Genomic DNA, 24,164 nt, shown 5'->3' with positions numbered 1-24,164 from the left:
TAACGTGTACTATGTGGTTAGGGCTACCATGGTTGCATCTGGTACTGAACATGTAGAGTTTTTTCCCTTGACATTATTCCCTAAATAGTATAGTATAAAAACCATATACATAGCATTTACATTGTATTAGGCATTATACATAATCTAGAGATGACTTAAAAGTACATAGGAGGATGTGTACAGGTTATATGCAAACACTATGCCATTTCATATAAGGGACTTAAGCATCTGAAGATTTTGGTACCCTGGGGGTCCTGAAATCGATTCCCTGCAGATACCAAAGTACACCAAAGGATGACTACACACACACACACATACACACACACATACACACACACATGTATTTTCTTTATTGATTTCAAAGAGAGGAAGAGAGAGAGAAACAGCAACCCAGGCATGTACCCTAACCGGCAATCGAACTGTGACCTTCTGGTTCATAGGTCGACGCTCAAGCATCGAGCCATGCAGGCTGGGCTGTATACACTCTTTTTAATGTAGTTTGCTGTAAAGACACTCCTCCTCTCAGTGCTGGGAGTAAGGCAGCAGTATGCTCCAGGGAGGCAGCATTTCCTATGAAATCTTCACACTCACCAAACAACCCACTGACTAGATGTTACTCCTGGGGTGATAGTGCATTTACTCTGGGGCAAGCTAGATAATGCCTGTTGATCAAGATCTCAACCTACAGCCGAAACCGGTTTGGCTCGGTGGAGCGTCGGTCTGCGGACTGAGGGGTCCCAGGTTCAATTCTGGTCAGGGGCTTGTACGTTGGTTGCGGGCACATCCCCAGTAGGGGGTGTGCAGGAGGCAGCTGGTCGATGTTTCTCTCGCATCGATGTTTCTAGCTCTCTATCCCTCTCCCTTCCTCTCTGTAAAAAATCAATAAAATATATATTTTTTAAAAAGTTCTCAACCTACAAACTCTGTCATCAAAGTACTGGTTGGGGATGAGACTGAGATTTGACAGTATTACTTACAAAAGGGGCACCTTTGCCGAAGAAGAGTAGGAATAATGGGTTTTGCAGGTAGCGCATACTAGGCACCAATAAAAGCTGGTTCTCAGGTGGGAGCACAAAATGGTGGGAAATGCTTAAAATGGTTGCCCTATCCCGCTAAACACCCGCACTCCTCAAGCCCCTGCCCCACGCGAGGAGAGTGGTGAACTACTCTGATGTCTTGAAATACTCCGAGCAAAGTGGAGGCGGCTAATGCCTACGGTCCAGAACCAGGCACTTCCGGGTGAGTGCGACCTTCGACCTCGGCCTAAGGAAGCGCTCCTTCACGCCCAAAGGACTCTACCGCCCTCCCCAGGCTACGCTTGGCCCAGCCCACCCTCCGTAGTTCCTCACAGTCGCGCAGATCTCGCCCCAGAAATATCGCGAGCTTTCCGAGTTTCCCGTACTTTCCCATCATCCCCCTGTGCTCCTGGCCTTTCCCTCTTTGGTTTAGTTCCAGTTAGGGCCGCTCAGGTAGTAGTTTGTAGTTCGAGGTGCAGTTCCGCGAGTGACGCAGGCGCTGCGCGAGCGGCGCGCGCCGACCGCTCATCTTCGACTGCCCCGCTCTCATCGCGTCTCCTCGGCCCCGTAGCTGAGAGCCCGAATCTCCCTCTCACCCTCTTCCCGGTCCTCACCGCGCGCCCGAGGCAAGGGGCGGGCCCAGGTCTCCCAGAGAACCAGTACGTCGGAGTGCGAGACTAACGGTCGCGACCCTCCCAGGTGGGGGGATGGGAGGGGCCTGGGAGCCGGGGCTGAGGCCGGAGGGAGGGACGGGCGCCCGGAGCCGATGGGGATGGGCGGGAAATCCCGGCGGCGGCGGCGGGGGAGGGGGGGGCGGGCGGTCCACCCGCCGGGGAAGAAGACAGGATGGCGGGGCCCGCGGAAGGCTGGCATTTGCGGGGAGAGGCGGGTGTGCTGCTCCAGAGGGGCGAACTTTTCCTCTTCTCGTCATTGTCCAACACCCTGAGCACCCCTCTCTGGGCCCCAGGCCTCCTTAGACCGCGCCATGGGTGACAGTGATGACGAGTACGATCGAAGACGCAGGGACAAGTTTAGGAGAGAGCGCAGCGACTATGACCGTTCACGGGAAAGAGATGAGAGACGTCGAGGGGACGACTGGAATGACCGGTAAGACACTTTTCCTCAGTTTTGTCCTCCGTCTCATTCTGTTGCACTCCACCCTCATTGCATTTCCTTTTTAATTTTATAAGGGCAATCTATGAAATCGTTCATACTTGTTTCATGTGGTTCGTTAAACCCATTTGCTATTGGCCAAAGATGATTGAAATATCCAGAAGATCAAAGCAATAGAACTAAGAGAGTTTGGGTATGGAAAAGCAATATTTATAAATGTACTTCAAAAAGGTTGATTCAAACAAAGTAGTATAGAATTGATTTGAGTGGAGAGGTTCTCAGACCAGTTCCCTGGCAGAATATGATTAAATTTCTTGTGGTTGTCTTGCCTAAAATCAGAAAGGTCTTTGGACAGTGATGGTTGAGTTTGGCTGTGATGGGATTAGGTCTGACTCGAGAGTGATTAGCTCTCTGGGATATTCTTGAGTTAATTATAGTTGGGGTGCTTTCATTAAGAAACATGTGATGTGATTTCAAAAACAAAATCAAGATTAAGAGAAACTGTGGAAGATTTGTTTTTTAATATAAGAGGTGTCACCAATATCTCATCAGCTGATGGCAGTGGCTCCATTTGGAAACATTACCAGGAAAAAAAGTTTTTGCTGACTTATTGTGATAAATCATTCAGTCCGTAAGGCAGAGTGTATCTCTTCACTGTAGAGACTCTGACACTTCGTTTTCTTTGGTATTTTCTAAGAAAGAGGAAAGGTGTTCTGGATTTTGAAGATGAATAAGATGTAGTTTTTTATTTATTTTAAATACGGTTTTTAAAAGGTTGATTTTTTTAGAGAGAGAGGAATAGAAAGATAGGAACATTTATGAGAGAGGAACATCATGGCTGCCTCCTGCACACACCCTTACTGGGGATCCAACCCGGTGTCTTCTTGGTTCCTGGGTCAATGCTCAACTGCAGAGCCATACTGATCTTTATTGCCCTTACGGAACTTAGTCTTGGGGTGCAAAATGTTCTGGGGTGTATGCTACAAATGAGTATGTATGAGAAATCATCATAAAGATGGCAACTGTTGAAGGAACATCTTGTAAGGGAGGGGAACAGTGGTGGAGGTGGTGCACTGGGGAGAGAGCTACAGGAAAGTAATGCTTATAGCAAGACTTGGGAAGATGAGTGGGAATTCCCCAGACATATGTGGTGTGAACAGCTTTGAGTTGTGGATATAATGGGTGCAGAAAAGAGCAGATATTCTAGTTTTTTTAGAGTCGTGGTTCTCAAAATGTGGTCCACAGACTGTAGGGTGTGTGTGAGATTAAATACAACTATTATAGTACTGTAATACTAAGTAAGTATTGTCGCTGCACTGTTGGTGCTATAGCAATGGTAGGTAAAACTGCTGGTGCCTTAGCACAAATCAAGGCAGTGGCACCAAACATAAAAACAAACAAATAAACAAACCAAACCACTTTCACTTAATGTCCTTAAACTTATATTAAATTGGATTCTTGCATATACATTTTTTAATACTCATGACAAATGGGAAGTATGCATATAGGAGTAAAGTGGTTATCTTGAGGAAAAGCATTGTGGGATTAAACTGAGCTGAATAACAGGTTGTTGTTTTTTTTAAATAGGTATTTATTTCAGAGAGGAAGAGAGAGAGAAACATCAATGATGAGAATCATTGTTTGGCTGCCTCCTGCACGCCCCCAACCAGGGATTGAATCCACAACCTAGGCATGTGCCCTTGACTGGAATCGAACCTGGGACCCTTCAGTCCACAGGCCGAAGCTCTATCCACTGAGCCAAATGGGCTAGGGCTTGTTTTTGTTTTGTTTTTTAGTTTTTTTAAAAATCTGAATGAGCCCAGTCGGTGTGGCTCAGTGGTTGAGCATCAACCTATGAACCAGGAGATTCCAGTTTGATTCCCGGTCAGGGCACATGTGTGGGTTGCAGGCTTAATCCCCAGTAGGGGGTGTGCAGAAGGCAGCCGGTCAATGATTCTCTCTCATCATTGATGTTTCTCTCTCTCTTCCTCTCCCTTCCTCTCTGAAATCAATAAAAATATATTTTAAAAAAATCTGAATGAAAGAGTGTCAAAATTGGTTATCATATTTGGGTGTTTGGCAGAAGTTTTATTGAAAACAAAGAGAATCTGTTACTTCAAGGAAAATTGTCACTTTTGTTGACAATGAGGAAGTGGAACTTTCCAGTGAAAACTGAAGTTTTGGAAAACTTGTATCTACCCATGTGAACTTGACAGCTTCCCACTATTTAAAGTGTTTTCTGAGGAGATAGGTAGTGATACTAATGAATTAATATTTTTATATTATCTAAGGAGAGATGTGTCAAGATCCATTTAAAGATCAAGGTAGAAAAATGGATTTTAATGTAGCAAACTACCTCTCGTCAAGTTTTTGTTTTTTTTAAATATATTTTATTGATTTTTTACAGAGAGGAAGGGAAAGGGATAGTTAGAAACATCGATGAGAGAGAAACATCGATCAGCTGCCTCCTGCACACCCCCTACTGGGGATGTGCCCGCAACCAAGGTACGTGCCCTTGACCGGAATTGAACCTGGGACCCTTGAGTCTGCAGGCCGATGCTCTATCCACTGAGCCAAACCGGTTTCAGCCTCTTGTCAAGTTTTGAGTGGAACCAAATAATATTCCCAGTTATCTGAAAAGGCTATTAAAGTATTCCCTTTTCTTTTTTATTAAAAAAAAAATGTTTTTATTGATTTTTTTTTTTTTTTAAAGAGGGGGAGAGGAAATGAGAGAGAAACATGGATCAGTTGCCTGCCATATATACCCTGACTGGGGATCGAACCCACAGCCATTTGGCATATGGGAACGATATTCCATTTAGCTGAGCCACCTGACCAGGGTTTCTTCATATTTTTCAAGCAAACAACATATCACAAAAGATTAAATATAGAAGCAAATGTGAGAATCTAGCTGTCTCTGTTAAAGCAGGCCTTGAAAAGATTTATAAATGTAAAAACTATGACACTTTTCTCACCGATATTTTTTTGGTAAAATAGCCATCTATACTAATAAAAGGGTAATATGCAAATTGACCTTCACACCCTTGCACAAGATGGCTGCCCCCAGGTGGTCAAAGATGGCTGCCACAAGATGGCCAGCAGGGGAGGGTAGTTGTGGGTGATCAGGCCAGCCGGGGAGGGCAGTTAGGGGTGACTGGGCCAGCAGGGGAGGGCAGTTGGTGGTGACCAGGCCTGCAGGGGAGGGCAGTTAGGGGCGACTGGGCTGGCAGGGGAGGGCAGTTGGGGGTTACCAGGCCAGCAGCAGAGGGCAGTTGGGGGTGATTGGGCTGGCAGGGGAGCAGTTAGGCATTGATCAGGCTGGCAGGGGAGTGGTTAGGGGGTGAAAATGGTTGGCAGGCAGGCAAGCGGTTAGGAGCCAGCAGTCCTGGATTGTGAGAGGGATGTCCGACTGCTGGTTTAGGCCCGATCCCATAGGGACCGGGCCTAAACCGGCAGTCAGACACCCCCTGAGGGGTCCCAGATTGGAGAGGGTGCAGGCTGGGCTGAGGGACACAACCCCATGCATGAATTTCGTGCACCAGGCCTCTAGTCCTATTTAATAAAAGCATAATATGCAAGTTGACGGCAGAACGACCAGTCGCTATGATGTGCACTGACCACCAGGGGGCAGACACTCAACGCAGGAGCTTCCCCCTGGTGGTCAGTGCACTCCCACAGGGGGAGCGCCACTCAGTCAGAAGTCCGGCTCAAGGCTGGCGAGCGCTGCGCACTGCCGAGGCAGGCAGGTAGTAAGGAGCAAGGGGTTCTGGACTGTGAGAGCTCTGGACTGCAAGAGGGATGTCCGCCGAGGGGTCCTGGACTGCGAGAGGGCACAGGCCAGGCTGAGGGACCCCCTCCTCCCCCCAGTGCATGAATCTCGTGCACCGGGCCTCTAGTTTAATAAAAAGCTGTAATTTATGTTAATACACAACTTCAAATTAAATAGGTATTTTTCTGTTCTTATTTTGAATACAGTAAGTATTGATAGATATAATCCACATAAGCAAAAATTCTTTAATATTCAATAATTTTTAAGAGTATAAGGGTGTCCTAAGACCAAGAAGTTTGAAAAACCTGGGTTAAAGCAAAGGACATTTTGTTGTGATGGGGATGGGGTACTAGTGACTGGTGGAGAGTCTAGGATGACAGCCAGGAACCAAGGTTTTGAACAGTGTTATGTACTGGCATTTAAGCAAGGGCATGGCATGATCAGATTTGTGTTTGAGAAAGATCACTGACTGTAGAGAAGTGGGGAGAGACCAGAGGCAGGTAAGCAGAACCCATGCTGCACTCAGAAGAGAAATGACCTAGGGGATGACAAGGAAGAGGGCAGCTTTGATAGGCTTTGAGGCATAGGATTAACAAACCAATAAAGTCATGGGGAGGGTGATACTTGATAACTGATACATGGTAATCCTATGTAATAAAAGGCTAACATGCCAATCAACCGAACGGTGGAATGACTGGTTGCTATGGCGTACACTGACCACCAGGGGCAGACGCTCAATGCAGGAGCTGCCCCCTGGTGGTCAGTGTGCTCCCACAGGGGCAGCGCTGCTCAGCCAGAAGCCGGGCTCACGGCTGGCAAGTGCAGCGGCAGTGGCGGGAGCCTCTCCCACCTCTGTGGCAGTGCTAAGGAGTCCGACTGACGGCTTATGCCCATTCCCCCTGGGGAGCCAGCCTAAGCTGTCAGTCAGACATCCCCCAAGTGCTCCTGGATTGCAAGAGGATGCAGGCTGGGCTAAGGCCCCCCCCCCCCCCGCAGTGCATAAATTTCGTGCATCAGGCCTCTAGTATATTGATAATGCCGAGCATGGGAAACAGGAGGAGGGAAATAAGTTTGGTCCCATAATGGTGGAAATAATAGGCTGAATTCTGACATGTTGAATTTAAGGTGACAATGGCCATCTAGTAGGGGATTATTAATATTGGTCTGGCATTCAGGAAGAAGGCCAGGCTGGAAGAAAGAGAATTGAGAGCCATTAGTTTGTGGGTAATGGCTGAAGTGATGGACGTAGGCAAGAGACTTTTTCTGTTTAGAAAGTAGTTTTATAATTTTTGGCTTTTAGTCTGGTGTCTCAGGATTGGAATGGCCTGTTCAGGAGTGTGACCTTGGGATATCCAACTGTGTCTTACTTACTGTTACTTGTTCTTATCTCCAGAGAGTGGGACCGTGGCCGGGAGCGCCGCAGTCGGGGTGAATATCGTGACTATGACAGGAATCGGCGAGAACGCTTCTCTCCTCCCCGCCATGAGCTCAGCCCCCCACAGAAGCGCATGAGGCGAGACTGGTAAGATGGCACAGTTTCTCTATCTTTCCTCACTTCTGCTGAGAATTTTGTCATTTCCTTTTCTCAAACTTCTTATAAACCGCCCCCCCCCCCTTTTTTTTTTTGTCCCTTTTAAACCCTTGGGTGAGAGACCACATTCCATGTCTCTCCCTCTGTCCCATCCTCCTTTATGTTCCGGAGAGATGATTTTCTCCTCTGTCTGACTTTTGTGTCCCCCACCCTCAGGGATGAGCACAGCTCTGACCCATACCACAGTGGCTATGAGATGCCCTATGCTGGGGGGGGTGGGGGCCCAACTTATGGCCCCCCTCAGCCCTGGGGCCATCCAGATGTCCACATCATGCAGCATCATGTTCTGCCTATCCAGGCCAGGTAAAGACCTGCGGTTCTAGGGTTCTTGGGAGAAGGGAATTGTTGGGCTTGGGGAATGATTTGGGTTGCTGAAGACTGTGTTAGGAAGTGGGTTAGATACACAGAGTGCCTGTGGGGGTAGTAGCAGTTGGTGCTGGGGTGAGGTCCATATGGGCAAAGGAAGGGGGGCAGCTGGCTACCTTGGCCTCTCCAGCCTCCCACCTTTTCCCCTAAAACCAAGACTTCCTGACCATCTCCCCATCCTCCAGGCTGGGTAGCATTGCAGAGATTGACTTGGGTGTGCCACCACCGGTGATGAAAACCTTCAAGGAGTTTCTCCTATCGTTGGATGACTCTGTGGATGAAACAGAGGCAGTTAAGCGCTATAATGACTACAAGCTGGATTTTCGGAGGCAGCAGATGCAGGATTTCTTCCTGGCTCATAAGGATGAGGAATGGTGAGTGCCCCCACTTTCTTGTGGTCTTTTCCCTGGCATGTTTCCCCTGGCCCTGCCAGTGGAGCTTGCAGCCCTGTCCTTTTCCCATTTTCCCCAATCCAGAACTTCCTGGGGGTGGGGTGGGGGATGGGAATTACAACAGCATTGGCTGATGGGTTCTCCTCACTTCAGTGTCTGCCACAGCCCCCTATCCATCTCCCTTCCCCACTGTCCTCAGTCAGTGGGACACCTCCAGGCAGCTGCAGAGCCACCTGTTCCCTTGGGGCAGCAGACAGACTGCTTCCCCACTTGCTGGATTTGGGTCCTTGTCATTCCTGATCGCCGGGACCCTGTGTGGCTGTGGTGTCCTCCTAAAAGCAACGAGTGAATCCAGACAAGAAAAGCAAAGATCTCAGGGTCATTTGACAGAAAAGAATTTTAATTTTTTTCTTTTTGTGGATGTTTTAATTTTAATCAACCATCTTTTCCCCCCTTCCTGCTCCTCCTCCTCCTCATCCTCTTTCTGCTCCTCCTCCTTGAAAAGAGCCAGAACTGGGAACTACACCCGCTCATCGACGGAGCTCGGAGCAAACCCACCTCCACCCCCACCATACCCAGCCCATACATGAGCCCCTGGGCTGAGCCGCACTGCCCCGGCCAGGCAGACAGGCAGGGCACTGCTGTGCACAATGCAGCAGTTTAGCTGAATGTGATTGCTCAGGCAGTTAGTCAGACAGGGCCCCCACCGCGGAGTCCCGCGGGGGTGCGGCATCCGGGCCGGGACACCCCAGCCAGGAGCCAGCCGGTGGCCCACCTGCAGCATGGGCCCTGGGCGCGCTAGTTAAATCTTGAGCTCTGTTTGACCAAGCGGCCAAGGTAAAGATCCTGGAGGTGATGCCTGCAGCTTTTCTTTCCTCTTATGCTCAACTTGTGGTTCTGTTATGTCTTTCACTCACTGTCTTCTTTCTCTGTCTCACTCTCATGTACTTTTCTCTCCCTGTCTCTGTTCTTGCTCCCAGCCTAACACACCTGCGCACCCCCCCCCCCCCCCCCCCCCCCGCTGGTTTCTCTGTCTGATCTTCAGTTTTTCCCTTTGTTTTTGATATCTGGGACTTTCTTATACTTTCTTCTTTTTCTCATACTTCATTTCCTGTTTTTTACCCCAAAGTCTTATTTTATATGTATTCATGCTCTACCCTAACCCTCTACCCTTCTTTTCTCGCTCTCCCTGTGGGCAGTACCTGAGGTTAAAAGGGCACTTCAGTTTTTCCCTTTGGTCTTTCCCTGTACCTTCACCATCTGCTTATCTTCCCAAGGGGGGAATAATAAAGGTATCCTGCCTTTTTTGGCTTTTCCTATCTGGTAAATTTCAGGTTTCCCCCTATCTTCCACCTAGGGATGAAGGGAGTTGGTGGGAGCAGTCCTCTTAATGACTCTAGTTTGGGGTTGGCAAGGAGAGGGAGGTTCTTTGGGGCCTATTATTTCCTTAGCCTTCCTCTCAGAAGCTTTGGGAAACTACACTTTTTAAGTTAGTGTCTCCCAGAGACTTAAGGCAATCGATCTGCCTCTCTAACCCCAGCCCCCCTATAATCATTATTCTTCCCAAATCTAGAGCTCTTAGTTTCTGGCTCTCCCCCAAATCTTCTCAGAAAATAACCTCTGGTTTCTTTGGGGGTATTGGGTGTTTTTATTATACCCCTCTCCCCAATCTCTGCTTTTATGATCTTTTATGGGTATGAGAGGATGGGGGCAAAGTTCTGATTTTCGTGGGCCCCTCCCCATGTCCTGGCCCTGGCCTCCAGTGACTATTTTGTGTCTTCCCTCCCCACTTCCTTCATAGGTTTCGGTCTAAGTACCACCCAGATGAGGTGGGGAAGCGTCGGCAGGAGGCCCGAGGGGCCCTGCAAAACCGACTGAGGGTATTCCTGTCCCTCATGGAGAGTGGCTGGTTTGATAATCTTCTCTTGGACATAGACAAGGCTGATGCCATTGTCAAGATGCTGGATGCAGGTGTGTGGGCTGGTTCCGGCAGTGGATGTCTGGTGACCAAGGTCTTGGTTGGAAAATAGTAATTTAAGGATTCACATTCCTTCAATCCCCCCTTAAATAGTAATTTAAGGATTCACATTCCTTCAATCCCCCCTATGTCTGGTGACCAAGGTCTTGGTTGGGAAATAGAAGCAGGTTGACAAAGCCAGAGGCTGAAAGCTAGGACCATTGGATTGTGATTTCTGTTCCCTTTGTTGGTAGCTGTGATTAAGATGGAAGGAGGTACAGAGAATGATCTACGCATCCTGGAGCAGGAGGAGGAGGAGGAACAGGCAGGAAAGCCTGGGGAGCCCAGCAAGAAAGAGGAAGGGCGGGCTGGACCAGGTCTGGTGGATGGAGAGCGCAAGGCCAATGAGAAGGAAGACAAGAAAGAAGATGGCAAACAGGTCTGAGTGCTGGGGCCTCTGGGTGCTGCCTGTGAGTGCCAGGGGAAGAGAACGGAACTGTTTCAGTCGTGCTGGGGTCCACTGGAGCTAGAGGGCTGTGTATTGGGGGTGGGGAGAGGTGAACTTCTAGGCTCAGTTGTTGAGGGTGGGAGGGGTCCTTTGATAAAGGTTGTTGGTGAAATGGACATTCCAGTGACTGTCTCTACCTGTAGGTTGAAAATGGCAGTTGTAGTGATGACAAAACTAAGAAATCTGAGGGTGATGGGGACAAGGAAGAGAAGAAAGAAGACTCTGAAAAAGAAGCCAAAAAGGTAGAGGATCTCTTGCATGTGGTCAGTGTCAGGACTGGGGTCCTGGTTGTCTGGCTCATCCCCTCTTGCTGTGGCTCCCACAGAGCAGCAAGAAGCGGAATAGGAAGCACAGTGGTGATGACAGCTTTGACGAAGGCAGTGTGTCGGAGTCCGAGTCGGAGTCAGAGAGTGGCCAAGCTGAGGAGGAGAAGGAGGAGGCTGGTAGGTTTTATTTTCTTCTGTCCATTCTCTTCCTGTGAATGGTGGGGGAGGTGAGAAGTTGGTGAAATTGATGGGAGGGTGGCTTTTTGGGAGAGAAGGGCGTGGGGGAGGTGGGATGGGAGTTTGACAGCTTTTCCATCTCCTCCAAAATCAACAATAAACTCACCAACTCCCACCATTTCCTGCATAGAAGAAGCACTCAAGGAAAAGGAGAAGCCCAAGGAAGAAGAAAGGGAGAAGCCCAAGGATGCTCCTGGGGTGGAATGTAAACCCCGGCCTCTGCATAAGACTTGCTCTCTCTTTATGCGCAACATCGCACCTAACATTTCCCGGGCTGAGATCATTTCTGTGAGTGGGGAAAATGCATTGGGGGCAGGGACCACACCCAAGCTTCATATTTTGCCCGGGGTTGGGTGGGGGAAGAATTTGGGAGGCAAGGGGGGTACACTAGGTGGGGAGAAGATAATCTGACACTGCTTCTGATATACATCCCTATTTCTCTAATAGGGAGACTCCTTTCCCATGGGCCCATGCCTTTCCAGGGCTGATCCTGGTTGCACCATTTGCCTTTAAGTGCTGTTACTCTGAAGCTCTTTGTTGTTTTTCCCTTGTCCGAGTAAAGACAAAAGGCAGTTCCCTAGGGTCCTGAGGATAGGGGGGATTGAAGGAATGTGAATCCTTAAATTACTAAAGGGGTTTCTGTTCCTCTGCTTTTCCAGCTTTGTAAAAGATATCCGGGCTTTATGCGTGTGGCATTATCAGAGCCCCAGCCTGAGAGGAGGTGAGGGATGGAGAGAAGTGTGACCCTGGATACCTTGGAGAAAAGGTGCAGGGGGAAGGTTAATGGCCAACATCACCTTCACCCCAGGATTATGTTGACATCTTTGTTCTTGTTTAGGTTTTTCCGTCGTGGCTGGGTGACATTTGACCGCAGTGTTAACATCAAAGAGATCTGTTGGAATCTGCAGAATATCCGAGTGAGTACTGGGAGCAGGACTGTTTTGAGGAAGAAGTGCGGCTCTCTATGCTGCACACCTCCGAATGCTTTGTTCATTGATTGCTTTCTATCTGCCTTCTATTCTTTCATTCTGCCCCCTATTTCATCTATTTAGTCTGCTCACATTAATTGTGTACTTTTGTCTCTGGGCTAGGATGTGGGACTGTTTTGGTTAACACACCTGATCCCTGTCCTCAGGGAACTCACAGTCTAATCACTGGTGCTCTCAGTAGGGCCAGTTTTTTGAGTTGCTGCTTCTTGGGCAAGTGTTGGTAAGCTTTCTGTTTTTCCCAGCTCCGGGAGTGTGAGCTGAGTCCCGGCGTGAACAGAGACCTGACCCGTCGTGTCCGCAATATCAATGGCATTACTCAACACAAGCAGATAGTGCGCAACGACATCAAGCTGGCAGCCAAGCTGATCCATACTTTGGACGACAGGACCCAGCTCTGGGCCTCTGAGCCTGGGACACCTCCTCTGCCAACAGTCAGTGACTCTCCATAGAACTTTTTCCAAAGCAGCCAATTACCCCCTCATCTGTGGGCATCTCTGGTCTTCCAGCAGAACAGATTGGTGTTAGTGATTATTTGTGGGCTAATTTGTAGAACAAATACAAACATGAAGACAAATCCTGAGGCAGCGGTAACAGGCCAAGTGAGCCTTGAATTCTTTCAGCCTCACCTGCCTTTCAAATTAGGTTCCTAGGCTACCTGCCCTAAGGGACTTCCTCTGCCTCACTTGCTTTTCTCCTCCCTCCCAACTAGAGCCTGCCCTCTCAGAACCCAATCTTGAAGAATATCACGGACTACCTGATTGAGGAAGTAAGTGCTGAGGAGGAAGAGCTGCTGGGGAGTAGTGGCGGGGCCCCCCCTGAGGAGCCTCCTAAGGAAGGAAACCCAGCGGAGATCAACGTGGAACGAGATGAGAAGCTGATCAAGGTGCCAGTGAGAGCAGAGTGGGATGAGAACTTGGCTTGGGGTGATATAGGGTGAGTGTGGTGAACTCATGGCTTTTCATTCCTCTTAGGTTTTGGACAAACTACTCCTCTATTTGCGTATTGTGCATTCCCTGGATTATTATAACACATGCGAGTACCCCAATGAGGATGAAATGCCCAACCGTTGTGGCATTATCCATGTTCGGGGACCTATGCCACCCAACCGCATCAGTCATGGAGAAGGTGAGCTCCCCGCCCGAGTCTCCTTTAGTGCCCTTTTCTCCCTAGCTGCCTCTGGTTTTAGTTCTGCTCTGGAGCAGTGCTCTGTCACTTTCTCCTCTAATCCCCTCCTTGCTTATTCCTTGCTCTGACTTCCTTCTCCAACCTGCTGTCTGCCTCTGTTCCCAAACCACAGTTCTAGAGTGGCAGAAGACATTTGAGGAGAAGCTGACTCCACTGCTGAGTGTGCGGGAATCGCTTTCAGAGGAAGAGGCCCAGAAGATGGGTCGCAAAGATCCTGAGCAGGAAGTGGAAAAATTTGTCACCTCTAACACCCAGGAACTGGGCAAGGATAAGTGGCTGTGCCCTCTCAGTGGCAAGAAATTCAAGGTCTGGGATATTAGTTATGGGATAGGTGGGAGGGAAGGGTGATTATTGTGGGGTCTGGGGAGTTAGGGAACTGCTTGCTCAGTTCTGACTCTCTCCTTTGCATCCAGGGACCTGAGTTTGTACGCAAACATATCTTCAATAAGCATTCGGAGAAAATTGAGGAAGTGAAGAAGGAGGTAGCATTTTTTAACAACTTTCTCACTGATGCTAAGCGCCCAGCTCTGCCTGAGATCAAGCCAGCTCAGCCACCTGGCCCTGCCCAGAGTAAGATACGATCCATGAGGGTCTGCCACATTCACTCTCCCTTGACTCTTCAAGAACTCCTGGTTCTTTATCCTGTTGTCCTCTGAAAAAGTTCCCATCTTACCCTTTCTGGCCATATTCCTAACAGCTAGTTGTGTCCTGTCTCCCCCCAAACCTCCGTCCCCAGTAATTCATGTTCCTGTCTGTGTTGTACTCCCCCCAGGCCTGACTCCAGGACTCCCCTACCCACACCAGACTCCCCAGAGCCTGATGCCCTATGGCCAGCCCCGGCCCCCTATTTTGGGGTATGGAGGTAAGTATAGGAAGGTCTTGAAAGGGCTTGGTGGTTTTGAGGGGTAGGGAGAAAGCAGCTAAGATTATAATTGAGGGCATAGGTTTTCAACTCAACACTTATCTTTTTCATAGCTGGTGCTGTCCGCCCTGCAGTCCCCACAGGAGGGCCTCCATATCCCCATGCCCCTTATGGTGCTGGCCGAGGGAACTATGATGCCTTCCGAGGCCAGGGAGGTTATCCTGGGAAACCTCGAAACAGGTGAGAATGAGCTAAGATGTCCAAGTTTTCTTGCCCTCTTCAAACTGGGACCCTCAACTCTCATCCCATTTTACCTCTTTTTTATCTCACAGGATGGCCCGTGGAGATCCACGGGCCATTGTTGAATACCGTGACCTGGATGCGCCAGATGATGTGGATTTCTTTTGAGCCATCGACTTTCCCTCACTCTCAGTATCATCTATACTTGTGACTGCCTTGTCCCATCCAGCTCTCAGAATTTTTGTACGTCCAGCCCTACTGCCAATAAAAGCACTTCCGCAGTGATTCCTGACCAAATGTATATTATATACCTCTCCAAACCCTCCCAAAAACATTGGCTGGGGCAATGGTTAAGCTGGGCCTTGCCACTTTATTGATGCCAAAGTTTCCAGGCTCTACTGGGACTTCCTGGGGGCCTGGAATGCTGCAGTCTCTAAGCTTCTGCCCTTGAGAGTGTGTGGGGCCCGAGACAGTCCTGTTTTGGGAACATCTCAGTCCTGGGGAGGCAGCTGCTTTTCTGAGTTACAGCTGGTCAAACACATGTTGTAGAAGGAGTTGGAGTCAAATGTTGTGCTCACCTCTCGCCAGCCCACCCACCCAGCAATCTGTAGTTCAGTGGGGTTTTCGGGAGCACCCCAGCAGTGAGGGTCCAATACCAGTACGAAAGCTTTGGTGCCTGGCCCCAGACAGACTCCCAGCAAGGCCTTAGACTGGGCATCCGCATCCCCCCCAACCATTACAGGCCCTCCGCCCCCTGCGAAGTGGGAGTGAAGTCTCTCCAGCTCCCCCTGAAGCCCAGCTCCACGGGGAACGTGGCAGAGGCGCCCCTGGGGTCCTCTGAAGTACTCGAGGCAGAGGCTGGCCTCTACACAGCCGATCCAGTCCCTGGAGCCCCGGAACCCAGGGGGCTTGTCACCCATGTCCTCCAATGCGGCCTGCACGTCCATCAATCCGGGAACACCCACGGGCCGGCCGTGTGGCCACGAGCACAGCGTCTGCAGAGTCCGGTATCCGCAGCCCCAGCCCCGGTCGTCCAGGCCGTCGCAGCCATAGTGATAGTAGAGATAGTGGCCCGAGAGGATGGCTAGGCGAGCGGGGCCGCCGCCGGGTGGCGCAAGGCCCAGATGTACGTCCTTCAGTGGCTCCAGAGCGGTGGGCTGGAGCAGAGTTCCCGAGTTAGGGCAGAAGTTGCAAGTTGCGTCTGGCGGCGTGGAGCGAACTCCAAAGAGAATTCAGGATCTAGCACTTACTCTCGGCCGGGATCTTGAGTGAGCTGCGGGCAGGACGGGCGCGCAGGTTCTGGCAACAATATCGCCGGGCAGCAGGAATCAGTGGAGGGCGCACCGCTAGGCCCTGCGGACCGAGTGGACTGTGGGGTTCCCACAATGCACCGCTGCCCCGCCCCACCGCCCCTCCCTTCTTACTGCGCAGACGCGAGTTCTCTTTGCGGGGTGGTGCTTTGTGTCCCAGCTCTGAGTGGGCCAGAATGTCGGTCCCAGCGACCACCCCTCCATTCCCTTAGCCCAATTGGTTAGGCATTCTGCCCTCCCCTCCCAGTCGCGCACACACCTTTGGCTGTAACAGTTTATTGGCAGCCCAGAGGGGCGAAGGCACCACGGGGTAGGGGGCTCGGCCGAGACATGCAGAGGACCAGGAGCTCCGGGGAAAAGTTGGGGTGGGTCTAGGGCTCCTCTGTAATATCCCAGCCCTTAGATAAATAGTATTTACAACTTGGGGACCAAGAGGGGGTGGGTAGGGCGGCAGAACGTGGGGGTCCCGCCTGGGTCACAGGTCTGAGCAGCGATCCTGCTTGCTGTAATGGTCAAACTGGTTCTTCCAGTGCACCATGTAGGAGCTCCAGCGGTGGAACTCGGCCTTCCACTGGCGCTCCGCCTCGTCCAGCGTGTCTGCGGCCAGGGCGCCCGGCGAGTGGGTGGGAGGAGGACGTGGAGAAGGTCGGGGGTGGGGGTTGTGAGCGCAGGAGTACACAAGGGGAGGCACGTGGGATGGTGGAAAGAGGATCAGGTAGATATGAGAAACACGAAAGACCGGGGAGGATGAGGGTAGAGGTGGGGCCAGAGAAGGATTGGCGGAAGGGAAGAGATGGGGGGAGAAAATGACCGGAAGACAAGGGGACAGAAGGGATCAGGGGCGGGGAGCATCCATGGGTTGATGGGGAAAAGAGAAGAGACAGAAATGGTTGACGGTTATAGCCCCACTGGGAGTTGCTATCTAGCCCCGAGTCTTCCCTCTCCCCCCAAACCAGTCACAGGCTCCAAGGAATAATTTTATAAAAAAAGAAAATGGACTTTTCCATTTCCATTTAAACAACAAAGGTGTGTGAGTCCCTGAGACGGATCGTACGTAGGTCAACCCTCCCCAAGCCCTGTCTAGTTTGAGCTTCTTGGTTTGAGGGGGGAGGGGGCGCTGGGTCGGAGATCCCTGAGTGGGGCCCTCCCCCAGGTCCGACCGCTCATTAGAAGAGGGGCCCCCAGAGGCCGGAGGGGGAAGAGGCCGTGGTCACAGCCGCTGGAGCCGGGAGAGGAGGAGGAAGAGGAGAAGGAGGGGCAGGGGGAGGCCGGGCCTGGGCCTCGGGGCAGCCTCCCCGTGGGCGGGGCCTGGGCAGGTGCTGGGAGCCTCCGAGGCTGGTGGGGAGAAGAGAGGGGTTACACCCCGCCGGCTTCCCCTCCCCTTTCTCTCTCCACGCCCCATTTCTTGCCCCTTTGCCCAGCCCCTGCCCACTGGCCCTACATACCGGTGGCGCTGAGCAATTTGGGTAGGAAGCCATTCCAAAAGGCGCAGGCCTGGGCTCGCAGCCCCCGCCGCACCTCCAGAGGCCGCAGGTTTAGGCTCACGTACTGCTGCGCTACCCCCGTGTACTGTGGCCACTGCGGGGCTTTAGGGTCCCGGGGGTCATTGGGGTCCCTGTGTAAGAAAGGGAAGGTTCAGCCTCAGTCAAGCCTGCCCCACCCTGAGGTTGGGGGTTGGAGATGGAGAGGAGGAGGAGGCAGGTGCTTCCAGACCCCATGCCCTCTTAGCCCCAAGGGGAGCCCCACCTTTTCCCTCCCACTGCTGCCCTAACCCTTCTTTCTCTTCTACAGTATCCCTCATCATCTGGAGTCTTCCCCTTCCTCCTGCCCTCTTTCTGTCTCTCCTCTCCATTTCCCAGTTTTCCTGCCCCATCGTTGTCTTTGTTTCTCTCATTTAAAAAATTGATGATTTGTTGAGCTCTTGCTATGTAACCAGGCCCAGTCCTATCTCTACAAACATCACATTTACTTTTGATAACACCCATGTGACATTGGATTTATTGTCCCCTTCTTCAGGCAGGTAAAGTGTGTGCATGCCAGATAATAAAATCCAGCTTTACAGTTCACCCTCCTAACTGCTATGGTAACTCTGTCTCTCCTAGTCCATCTCTTTGCCTTGATTCTTCAGGATCTGCCACCCCACTTTCTCCTTCCTTTCTCCTTCTCCTTTGTCATTCTCTCGCCCTTTGTCTCATTTCCTTTGTGAACTTTCCCCTTTCTTTCTGGCCCTTCCTCTCTGTCTCTGCTTGTCTTCCTCCCCGTTTCTCTTTGTCCCCCCAGCCTCCCTGGCTCCCGGAGGCCGCCCTCCCTTTGGCACTGCTAACCCTGTGCGGGCGAAGTTGGCCCAGTATTTCATCAGTCGCTGGGCAAAGGCTCTCTCCTCAATGGTGTAGTTTAGCGAGGGTTCCAGAGGGAGCCCAAAGATGAACTCGATCTCGTAGCCGTGGGGCACCCCCATCCAGGGGGGCCAGGAGAGCGTAGATGCGCGATGTTCAAAGATGTAGGCATAGACCCGAGCACCCTGGGCGGCCAGTCGCCCAGCCAGTTGAACCACAGGGCACACGACATTGTGGTCACCCACCACATCACTCATGGCCTCCCTCAGGCGTGCTGGGTCCTCAGGGTGCAGCCAGTCTGTATAATGCAGGACCACAGCCTCGGCAGCCAGGTCACTCACCTGGGGGACCCCGACCCGCACCCCGGCCAGGAACTGGGCCCGGCTGATGAGAGACTCGTTGTCTTTGCTGAAGCCTGGGGCCCCGTAAACCAGAAAATAGGAGCCCTCATCCTTCACCACACCCACCAGCACCTGGGGGAACAGGATGAAGGAATGGGGTGGGGGTGGAGGCAGACACAGACAGACAGGCAGACAGAAACAGATGGACAAAGAGTCAGAGAGATGGACAGTTACAGACCCAGAACCACGGAGGAAGAGAGTATGAGATTGGGGGACGGAGAGGAGAAAATATACCCACATTTTCTTTCCTCTCTGTCCCACTGGCCACCCTGGGATTGAACCCTCAGGGAAGAGAAGCCTTTGGAAGTGGGTCTTGAGGGGCCCTCATGCCTGGGTCCCCAGGGGTAGGGTGGGTAGGTGGGTAGGTGGGAGAACAGGCATAGAGGAACCAGCTCTACCCACTCCAGCCACTAGTCACCTGCAGGCCGTGGAAATCTCCAGTGTTGATGAGGGCCTCCGGGGTATCACTGAGGAAGTCTCCATCTACCACAGGCACAAAAGAGAAGCGGAAGACACTTTCCTGAGGCAGCACATGCCACTCGTGGTCCACCAGGTCCTGAGCTGGCCGTGTCCGCAGGCAGGCGACCAACTCTGTGTCATTGCTACCAGCCCCACCTGGGGGACAGCCTACGAGTCCAGCCAGTAGTGTGGCCCTGCGGCGGGCCTCTCCCATGCCCACCGTAGCCCAGGGCCCATTGGGTGCGCCGCTTTGCAGCACAGCCCTGTGGAACAGGTCCCGGCTGGGAGGGGACAGCAGGTGCATGCCCACAGAGGCGGCCCCTGCACTTTCCCCAAACAGAGTCACTGACAGTGGGTCCCCCCCGAAGGCTGCCACATTCTCCCGCACCCATCGCAGGGCCAGCCTCTGATCCAGAAGACCCACATTGCCTGGTGCCTCCCGGCTCCCCGGTAGGGCCAGGAAGCCAAAGGCTCCCACCCGGTAGTTCATGGATACCAGCACGGTCCCCTCTGCCTGGGCCAGGAAGCGGCCATCATACACATCCAGCGAGGAGGCCCCGCTGTAGAAGCCACCCCCATAGATCCAGACGAGGACAGGAGTGGGGGTCTTAGGCCGAGGGTACGGTGTCCACACGTTGAGGTAGAGGCAGTCCTCACTCAGCTCACGGTTTGGGTTCCACATCTCGGTGCCCACAAAGCCAGGGTACAAGGTGTCCACGTATTGGTAGCAGACACTTCGGAAGGCTGTGGCATCTAGCACCCCTGGCCAGGGTTGCTTGGGCTCCGGTGGCAGAAAGCGACGGGGGCCCACGGGTGGCTCTGCGAAGGGGATGCCCAGAAAAGCAGAGACAGGGCCCCCAGGGGCCATTAGGCGGGTGCCCCGAAGCCGGCCCCCACGCACCATCACCAGCAGCTCTGGGTCCTCCGGGTGCTCAGCCTCTGCCCCTCCTCCCAGGAGGAAGAGGAGGAGGAGGAGAAGTGGGAACGGTGGGAAGAGAGTATGCAGGGGACACCATGGGGGCCTCATGGCTGCCAAGGCAGGCAGATGGCTGCCAAGGCAGGCAGGCGGCTGTTAGGAGAAAGAAAGGCAGAGGGTGAAGGCCTGAGGCTGCCAGGAGGAGATTAGGTAACACTCTTGCCCAGGGGTTATCGCTAAGCTGCAGAGGAGGTGGGGCAGGTTGGCAAAGAGGAGGAGAGAAATGGAGGGAAGGAGACAGACAAGCAGAGACAAGGACACAGGCAGACAGTGAGAAGCAGGAGGGGACAGAGATCAGGCCCGTTCACACCCAGACAGACAGATGGAAGGAACTGAGATGAGACCTGCCAAGCGTACCCTCCCTGGCCCACAGAGGACCCACCGCCCTCACCTCCTTCCCCCAGCTGGGTGGGCTGGATTGGGCCCAGTGTGAGCCTTGTGGGCACCCGCACCAGAGGCTGCAGTCCACGTACAGGCCACCCGACAGGGGTGGAGCCCTCGATGATGGGAGGTGCCAATGGGGGCGCGTGCGGTGGCGTGAAGGCACAGCTTCTCCTGCGTTGGCCAGGGCTGGGGCCCTGGAGGGTGGGTTGAGCATTCAGGGTGTGGGAGCCGCAGGTCCTGGGGCACCCCAAATCCTGCCTTCTCCACACCCTGCCCCGCCCAGCCCGCCTCATCCACTGTCTGGCACAGCGTGTTGGTACCCGTGGGTGCCCATCAGTTGCGCACCCCTGTCGCCTAGCCTCCGCGAACGGGTTCGCCAGCCTTGGACCCCAGGACTCGTCCCTCATTCGTCTGATGATGCCGTGCACACTGCCGCCGGCGGGGGGCAGTAGAGACCGATAAAATAACGGCGCTCCCCGCCCCAAGTAAAGGAGCGGAAAACTTGGGGCGGGGGTCTGAGGGCTGTAGGGCACTGCGGAGGGGTCTGAAGGGCGAACCGGGACGCCTGTGTTCTCCAAGCTCCGGAGATCCCCGGCTGCAGGGGGCGGGGGCGCTATTTTGGGGCCGCAGCTGCTGTGGTTCCGGCATCTCCAGCCAAGGGATCAAAATTCCCCGGGTCGGAACTCCCCCTTCTCGCGGCGGTCACCCCTCACCCAGCCCCCGCCGCCCTGAGCTGGGGTGGTGGGGCTGAGATTATCTAGGAAACCCGAGTGGGGCTAATTATAACTCGGGGCTTCCGCTGAGCCTCCCCTTCCCCCAAAATAGAGCCGGAGTCCCCGTGGGAGGGGGATGCCTGGGCCAGGCAGGGGGCTTCGCGGGGCGCTTCGCAAGGGCGCTGGGGTCGCGGGATTGGCGGGGTGGGGGTGGGGGACGGCAGCCGGACGCCGGGAACCTGCACGGCCTGGGTTCCGCCCTAAGCAGGGGGCGTCTTCCAGTGGCCTCAGACTTGAGGACTAACGGGGTACTGGGCGCTCGGGGGGTCCCCCCAGGAAATCGGGAGCTGAGGCAGCGGCCAGCCCTTCGGGGTGCCGGCTCCCGCACCGGCAACCGTAAGTCTTGGGCGGCGAGCTCAGAGTTAAGGCTGAGTGCGGGGCGGCGGGCGGGCGGGGGGGCGTCTCTGGGCAGGCCCGTGGGCGTCCGGATCGGGGGCCTGGATCCCTCCGGGGAGGCACCGCGTCCCCCTCGCGGAAGGGGCCACGGGCCGGGGGAGGGTCCGGAGCGGGGCGGGAGACTCACCTGAGGCGGCCGAGCCGGGCCGGGAGCTGGAGGCGGCCGACGTTCCCCCGCGCAGGCTGAGCCGACTCTGACAGCCGCCGCCTCCGGCCCCCCGCACACACCCCCTCCGGCCCCGCACCGCGCCCCCGCCCACTGTCTCCGCCCCCGCCACTCCCCACCGCCCGGGGCTGCCACCTCCCCTCCCTCCCTCCCTGGGAGCGGAGACACGGAGACCCTGGGGCCCGGACGGACGCCGGGGACAGCCGCCGACAGACGGACACACACGCGGTGACTGACACGACCAAAAGCCCCGGCAGTGGTGGAGCCGACACCCCCAAGGACAGACGAACGGAAGCCCGCGGGACGGACACGCGCAGACGGACGGTCTGCTGCGGTGACAGCCACAGACAAACGCAGGGACAGACATTCACAGACGGACACTCTGGGACACGGTGGGTGACAGCTTCGTTCGGGGCTGGGGACCGAATAAATCAGCATCCCTGGCCACGACACAGCAGGGAGGGCCCGCGGGGCCGCACGTGAAAGTGTGGCTGAGGACCCCCTCAGAGGACCAGGTGGCCTCCCCCAGAGGACCAGGTGGCCCCCCCAGAGGCCCAGGTGGCCTCCCCCAGAGGACCAGGTGGCCCCCCCAGAGGACCAGGTGGCCCTGGTGGAGAAAAGGTGACACGGGACATTCCTGGGCACAACTGTGGAAATGAAAATGTGGACATCAGATGACAAGTGGAAATGAAGGGGACCCCCATGAAGGAGAGGAGGGGGGAAGTGACTCGGGGACGCCGAGGGAAGGTCAAAGTGGTGGCACGCACAAGGGTGCGGTGCGAGGCCGCACTCCGCCGCCGTGGAAACTTCGGGAACCCCTTGGGTGGGTTTGCGCTGGTTCCCCGGAGGGTGACCTCGGACGTTCTTCTCCAGGGTCGGGTAAGGGCATGACATCACTGGGCCAGGCTCTCATTGGCTGCCGCAGCGCGCAGGTGGGAGCGGCCTGGCCCGGGCGCCCCCAGACTGTTCTGTGAGAGGCCAGAGCCGCACGGACCACCACGTCCCGCCCTCTAGGGGGTCGCCCGTGGGAAAGCGCGGCCTCGGCGGCGTCTCACGCTCGAGGTGAGGGCGGAAATGTGTGAGGCGGCGCCCGCATGACTGCGTCGCGCGAGGTTGCCCTGTTCCCTCCGGGCGGCCGGCTCCCGAGCGGCCGGTGGCCCTGAGAACGGGCTGGCGCGGGCGAGTGCCCTGGAGTGCGTGCGCGCGCGCGCGCGCGGTGGTGCGGGGCGCCGCGTGGAGCAGGCGGGCGCGCGCGCATGCTCATTCAGCTGCCTGGAACCCCGCAGCGTCCGGGCCCCGCGTCAGCCACGGTGAGGGGCCGAATGCACTGGGTCGGGGTCTCGCGAGTGTCGTGGGATCCGCCCGAATCCAGAGACGTGCCTTTCCCTGGGCTGCGCAGTCCTGGTTCTCCAGCCTGGGCGCCCCCCAGCCCGCTTGGGCGCCCCGAGGGAACCGGTTTCCGCCAGCCGGGGACCCTCGTGGAGTCTAGGTCTGTTCTCCGCTTAAAGGCGGCGGCCGCCAGGTGGCGCGGAAGGCAGCCGCTCGGGCCTCGGAGACTGGGATGGGATGCGGAGATTAACCCCTCTCATCATCTCTTCCCACCGCGCCTGGCTTTCTGAACTCCTTTCTTCAGTCACCCCAAATCCCTTGCAAGGACACCGAGGTTCCCTGTATTGGGCCTTCAGCATCCTGGTTGAGGGCTCTCTAGAGGTTAGACCATGTCCCCTGTCATTAGGGCTGTGGGTGGGGATAAGAAAAATGGACAGTTGGTGTAGCTGCAGGAGAAAAGGATCTGAGACAGGTTTCCCAGCGTGGTAATTATGAATGATTAGAACGATAAAAATCAACTATTAATGAACGAGCAGAGGCATGCTCCAGGCCCAAGGCTGTGGAGATTTTTGATCTGTAAAGGTCCTGACAGTGATGGGGGCTTGCCTCCCTGTCCCTCTCCAAAAAGGGCTGTGCCACACGAGCGCCTCACCTGACTTCTCTAATCAGGAGTCCCTAGGCCTATACCACGAAGATAGGGAAGGCAGGAGGGACAGCTTCTAGCCCAGGGTTATCATGAACTAGTGGACCTTAGATAATTTAGAAGATGAAAGGACAGCGCATGTCCTAGGAGCTGGCCCAGCAGAGACTGCTTCAGAGAGGTCAGTGTTGAACACAGCCTGGACCTGCCGTTGGAATCAAGGACAGGACACACACGGTGGGCTGCAATCTCCCAGGGAGACAGATCCTATGTTTATGTGGGTCATTGGTAAGTGGATTTAGCCAGAAAAGGTGTCCCGATGTGTCTGCGGGGGCTGGAGTGGAGAGCAAGGACAAGGGCAGTTCCTGCCTGCTGGGGGATGGCATCAGAGAGGCAATATCTGTGAGGGATCCGTGGGAGGTAAGAGCAAGGCAGGTTGTGGAGCCTTCTGAAGCCAGTCAGAACTATTCCTTCCAGGGGTGGGGGCGGGGTGGGCACTATAG

At 54.2% G+C, this 24,164-nt stretch overlaps 3 protein-coding genes across 8 annotated transcripts; 1 reads left to right on the top strand and 2 right to left on the bottom strand.

Annotated features, from left to right (window-relative positions):
• Positions 1 to 1,418: 1,418 nt before the first annotated feature.
• Positions 1,419 to 14,776, top strand: SRRT (serrate, RNA effector molecule). Of its 3 annotated transcripts, none has more exons than XM_079793937.1 (20): positions 1,419 to 1,675; positions 1,984 to 2,123; positions 7,292 to 7,420; positions 7,646 to 7,792; positions 8,041 to 8,229; positions 10,049 to 10,218; positions 10,459 to 10,643; positions 10,856 to 10,954; positions 11,038 to 11,155; positions 11,346 to 11,503; positions 11,875 to 11,936; positions 12,054 to 12,132; positions 12,447 to 12,635; positions 12,914 to 13,087; positions 13,176 to 13,329; positions 13,502 to 13,695; positions 13,803 to 13,959; positions 14,150 to 14,251; positions 14,365 to 14,491; positions 14,584 to 14,776. In XM_079793937.1, exons 2-20 carry the CDS (start codon positions 2,002 to 2,004, stop codon positions 14,657 to 14,659), a joined length of 2,631 nt encoding a protein of 876 aa, XP_079650063.1. In that variant the 5' UTR covers positions 1,419 to 1,675; positions 1,984 to 2,001; the 3' UTR covers positions 14,660 to 14,776. The 3 variants fall into 3 exon arrangements, with proteins under 3 accessions (XP_079650063.1, XP_079650064.1, XP_079650062.1); XM_079793938.1 differs by having other exon boundaries at positions 1,419 to 1,715; positions 14,162 to 14,251; XM_079793936.1 differs by having other exon boundaries at positions 1,419 to 1,715.
• Positions 14,773 to 15,574, bottom strand: UFSP1 (UFM1 specific peptidase 1). Its single transcript, XM_079793961.1, has one exon. It carries the CDS (start codon positions 15,436 to 15,438, stop codon positions 14,983 to 14,985), a length of 456 nt encoding a protein of 151 aa, XP_079650087.1. The 5' UTR covers positions 15,439 to 15,574; the 3' UTR covers positions 14,773 to 14,982.
• A 539-nt stretch (positions 15,575 to 16,113) lies between these two features.
• On the bottom strand, positions 16,114 to 21,738 carry ACHE (acetylcholinesterase (Yt blood group)). 4 transcript variants are annotated; one of them, XM_079799919.1, is made up of 6 exons: positions 21,654 to 21,738; positions 20,365 to 20,551; positions 18,957 to 20,066; positions 18,126 to 18,610; positions 17,247 to 17,416; positions 16,114 to 16,398 (listed from the first exon to the last, which is right to left on the bottom strand). In XM_079799919.1, the coding sequence occupies exons 3-6, from the start codon at positions 20,022 to 20,024 to the stop codon at positions 16,277 to 16,279; spliced, it is 1,845 nt and encodes a 614-aa protein (XP_079656045.1). In that variant the 5' UTR covers positions 20,025 to 20,066; positions 20,365 to 20,551; positions 21,654 to 21,738; the 3' UTR covers positions 16,114 to 16,276. The 4 variants fall into 4 exon arrangements, with proteins under 4 accessions (XP_079656045.1, XP_079656044.1, XP_079656043.1 ...); XM_079799918.1 differs by having other exon boundaries at positions 16,267 to 17,136; XM_079799917.1 differs by lacking the exon at positions 21,654 to 21,738 and adding an exon at positions 20,703 to 20,763 and having other exon boundaries at positions 16,267 to 17,136.
• Positions 21,739 to 24,164: the final 2,426 nt, after the last annotated feature.

This window comes from Cnephaeus nilssonii, assembly GCF_951640355.1.
Source record: "Cnephaeus nilssonii genome assembly, chromosome: 2".
NCBI lineage: Eukaryota > Metazoa > Chordata > Mammalia > Chiroptera > Vespertilionidae > Cnephaeus > Cnephaeus nilssonii.
This window is presented reverse-complemented; position numbering and strand designations above follow the sequence as displayed.

Coding starts and splice junctions, on each gene's coding strand:
- UFSP1 (XM_079793961.1), bottom strand. CDS start 15,438: ATGGACGTGCAGGCCGCATTGGAGGACATGGGTGACAAGCCCCCTGGG.
- SRRT (XM_079793937.1), top strand. CDS start 2,002: ATGGGTGACAGTGATGACGAGTACGATCGAAGACGCAGGGACAAGTTT. Junction 10,955..11,037: donor CTGAAAAAGAAGCCAAAAAG/GTAGAGGATCTC, acceptor TGGCTCCCACAG/AGCAGCAAGAAGCGGAATAG. Junction 12,133..12,446: donor GGAATCTGCAGAATATCCGA/GTGAGTACTGGG, acceptor TGTTTTTCCCAG/CTCCGGGAGTGTGAGCTGAG.
- ACHE (XM_079799918.1), bottom strand. CDS start 20,024: ATGAGGCCCCCATGGTGTCCCCTGCATACTCTCTTCCCACCGTTCCCA. Junction 18,611..18,956: donor GAGATTTCCACGGCCTGCAG/GTGACTAGTGGC, acceptor CTGTTCCCCCAG/GTGCTGGTGGGTGTGGTGAA. Junction 17,417..18,125: donor GCCAACTTCGCCCGCACAGG/GTTAGCAGTGCC, acceptor TTTCTTACACAG/GGACCCCAATGACCCCCGGG.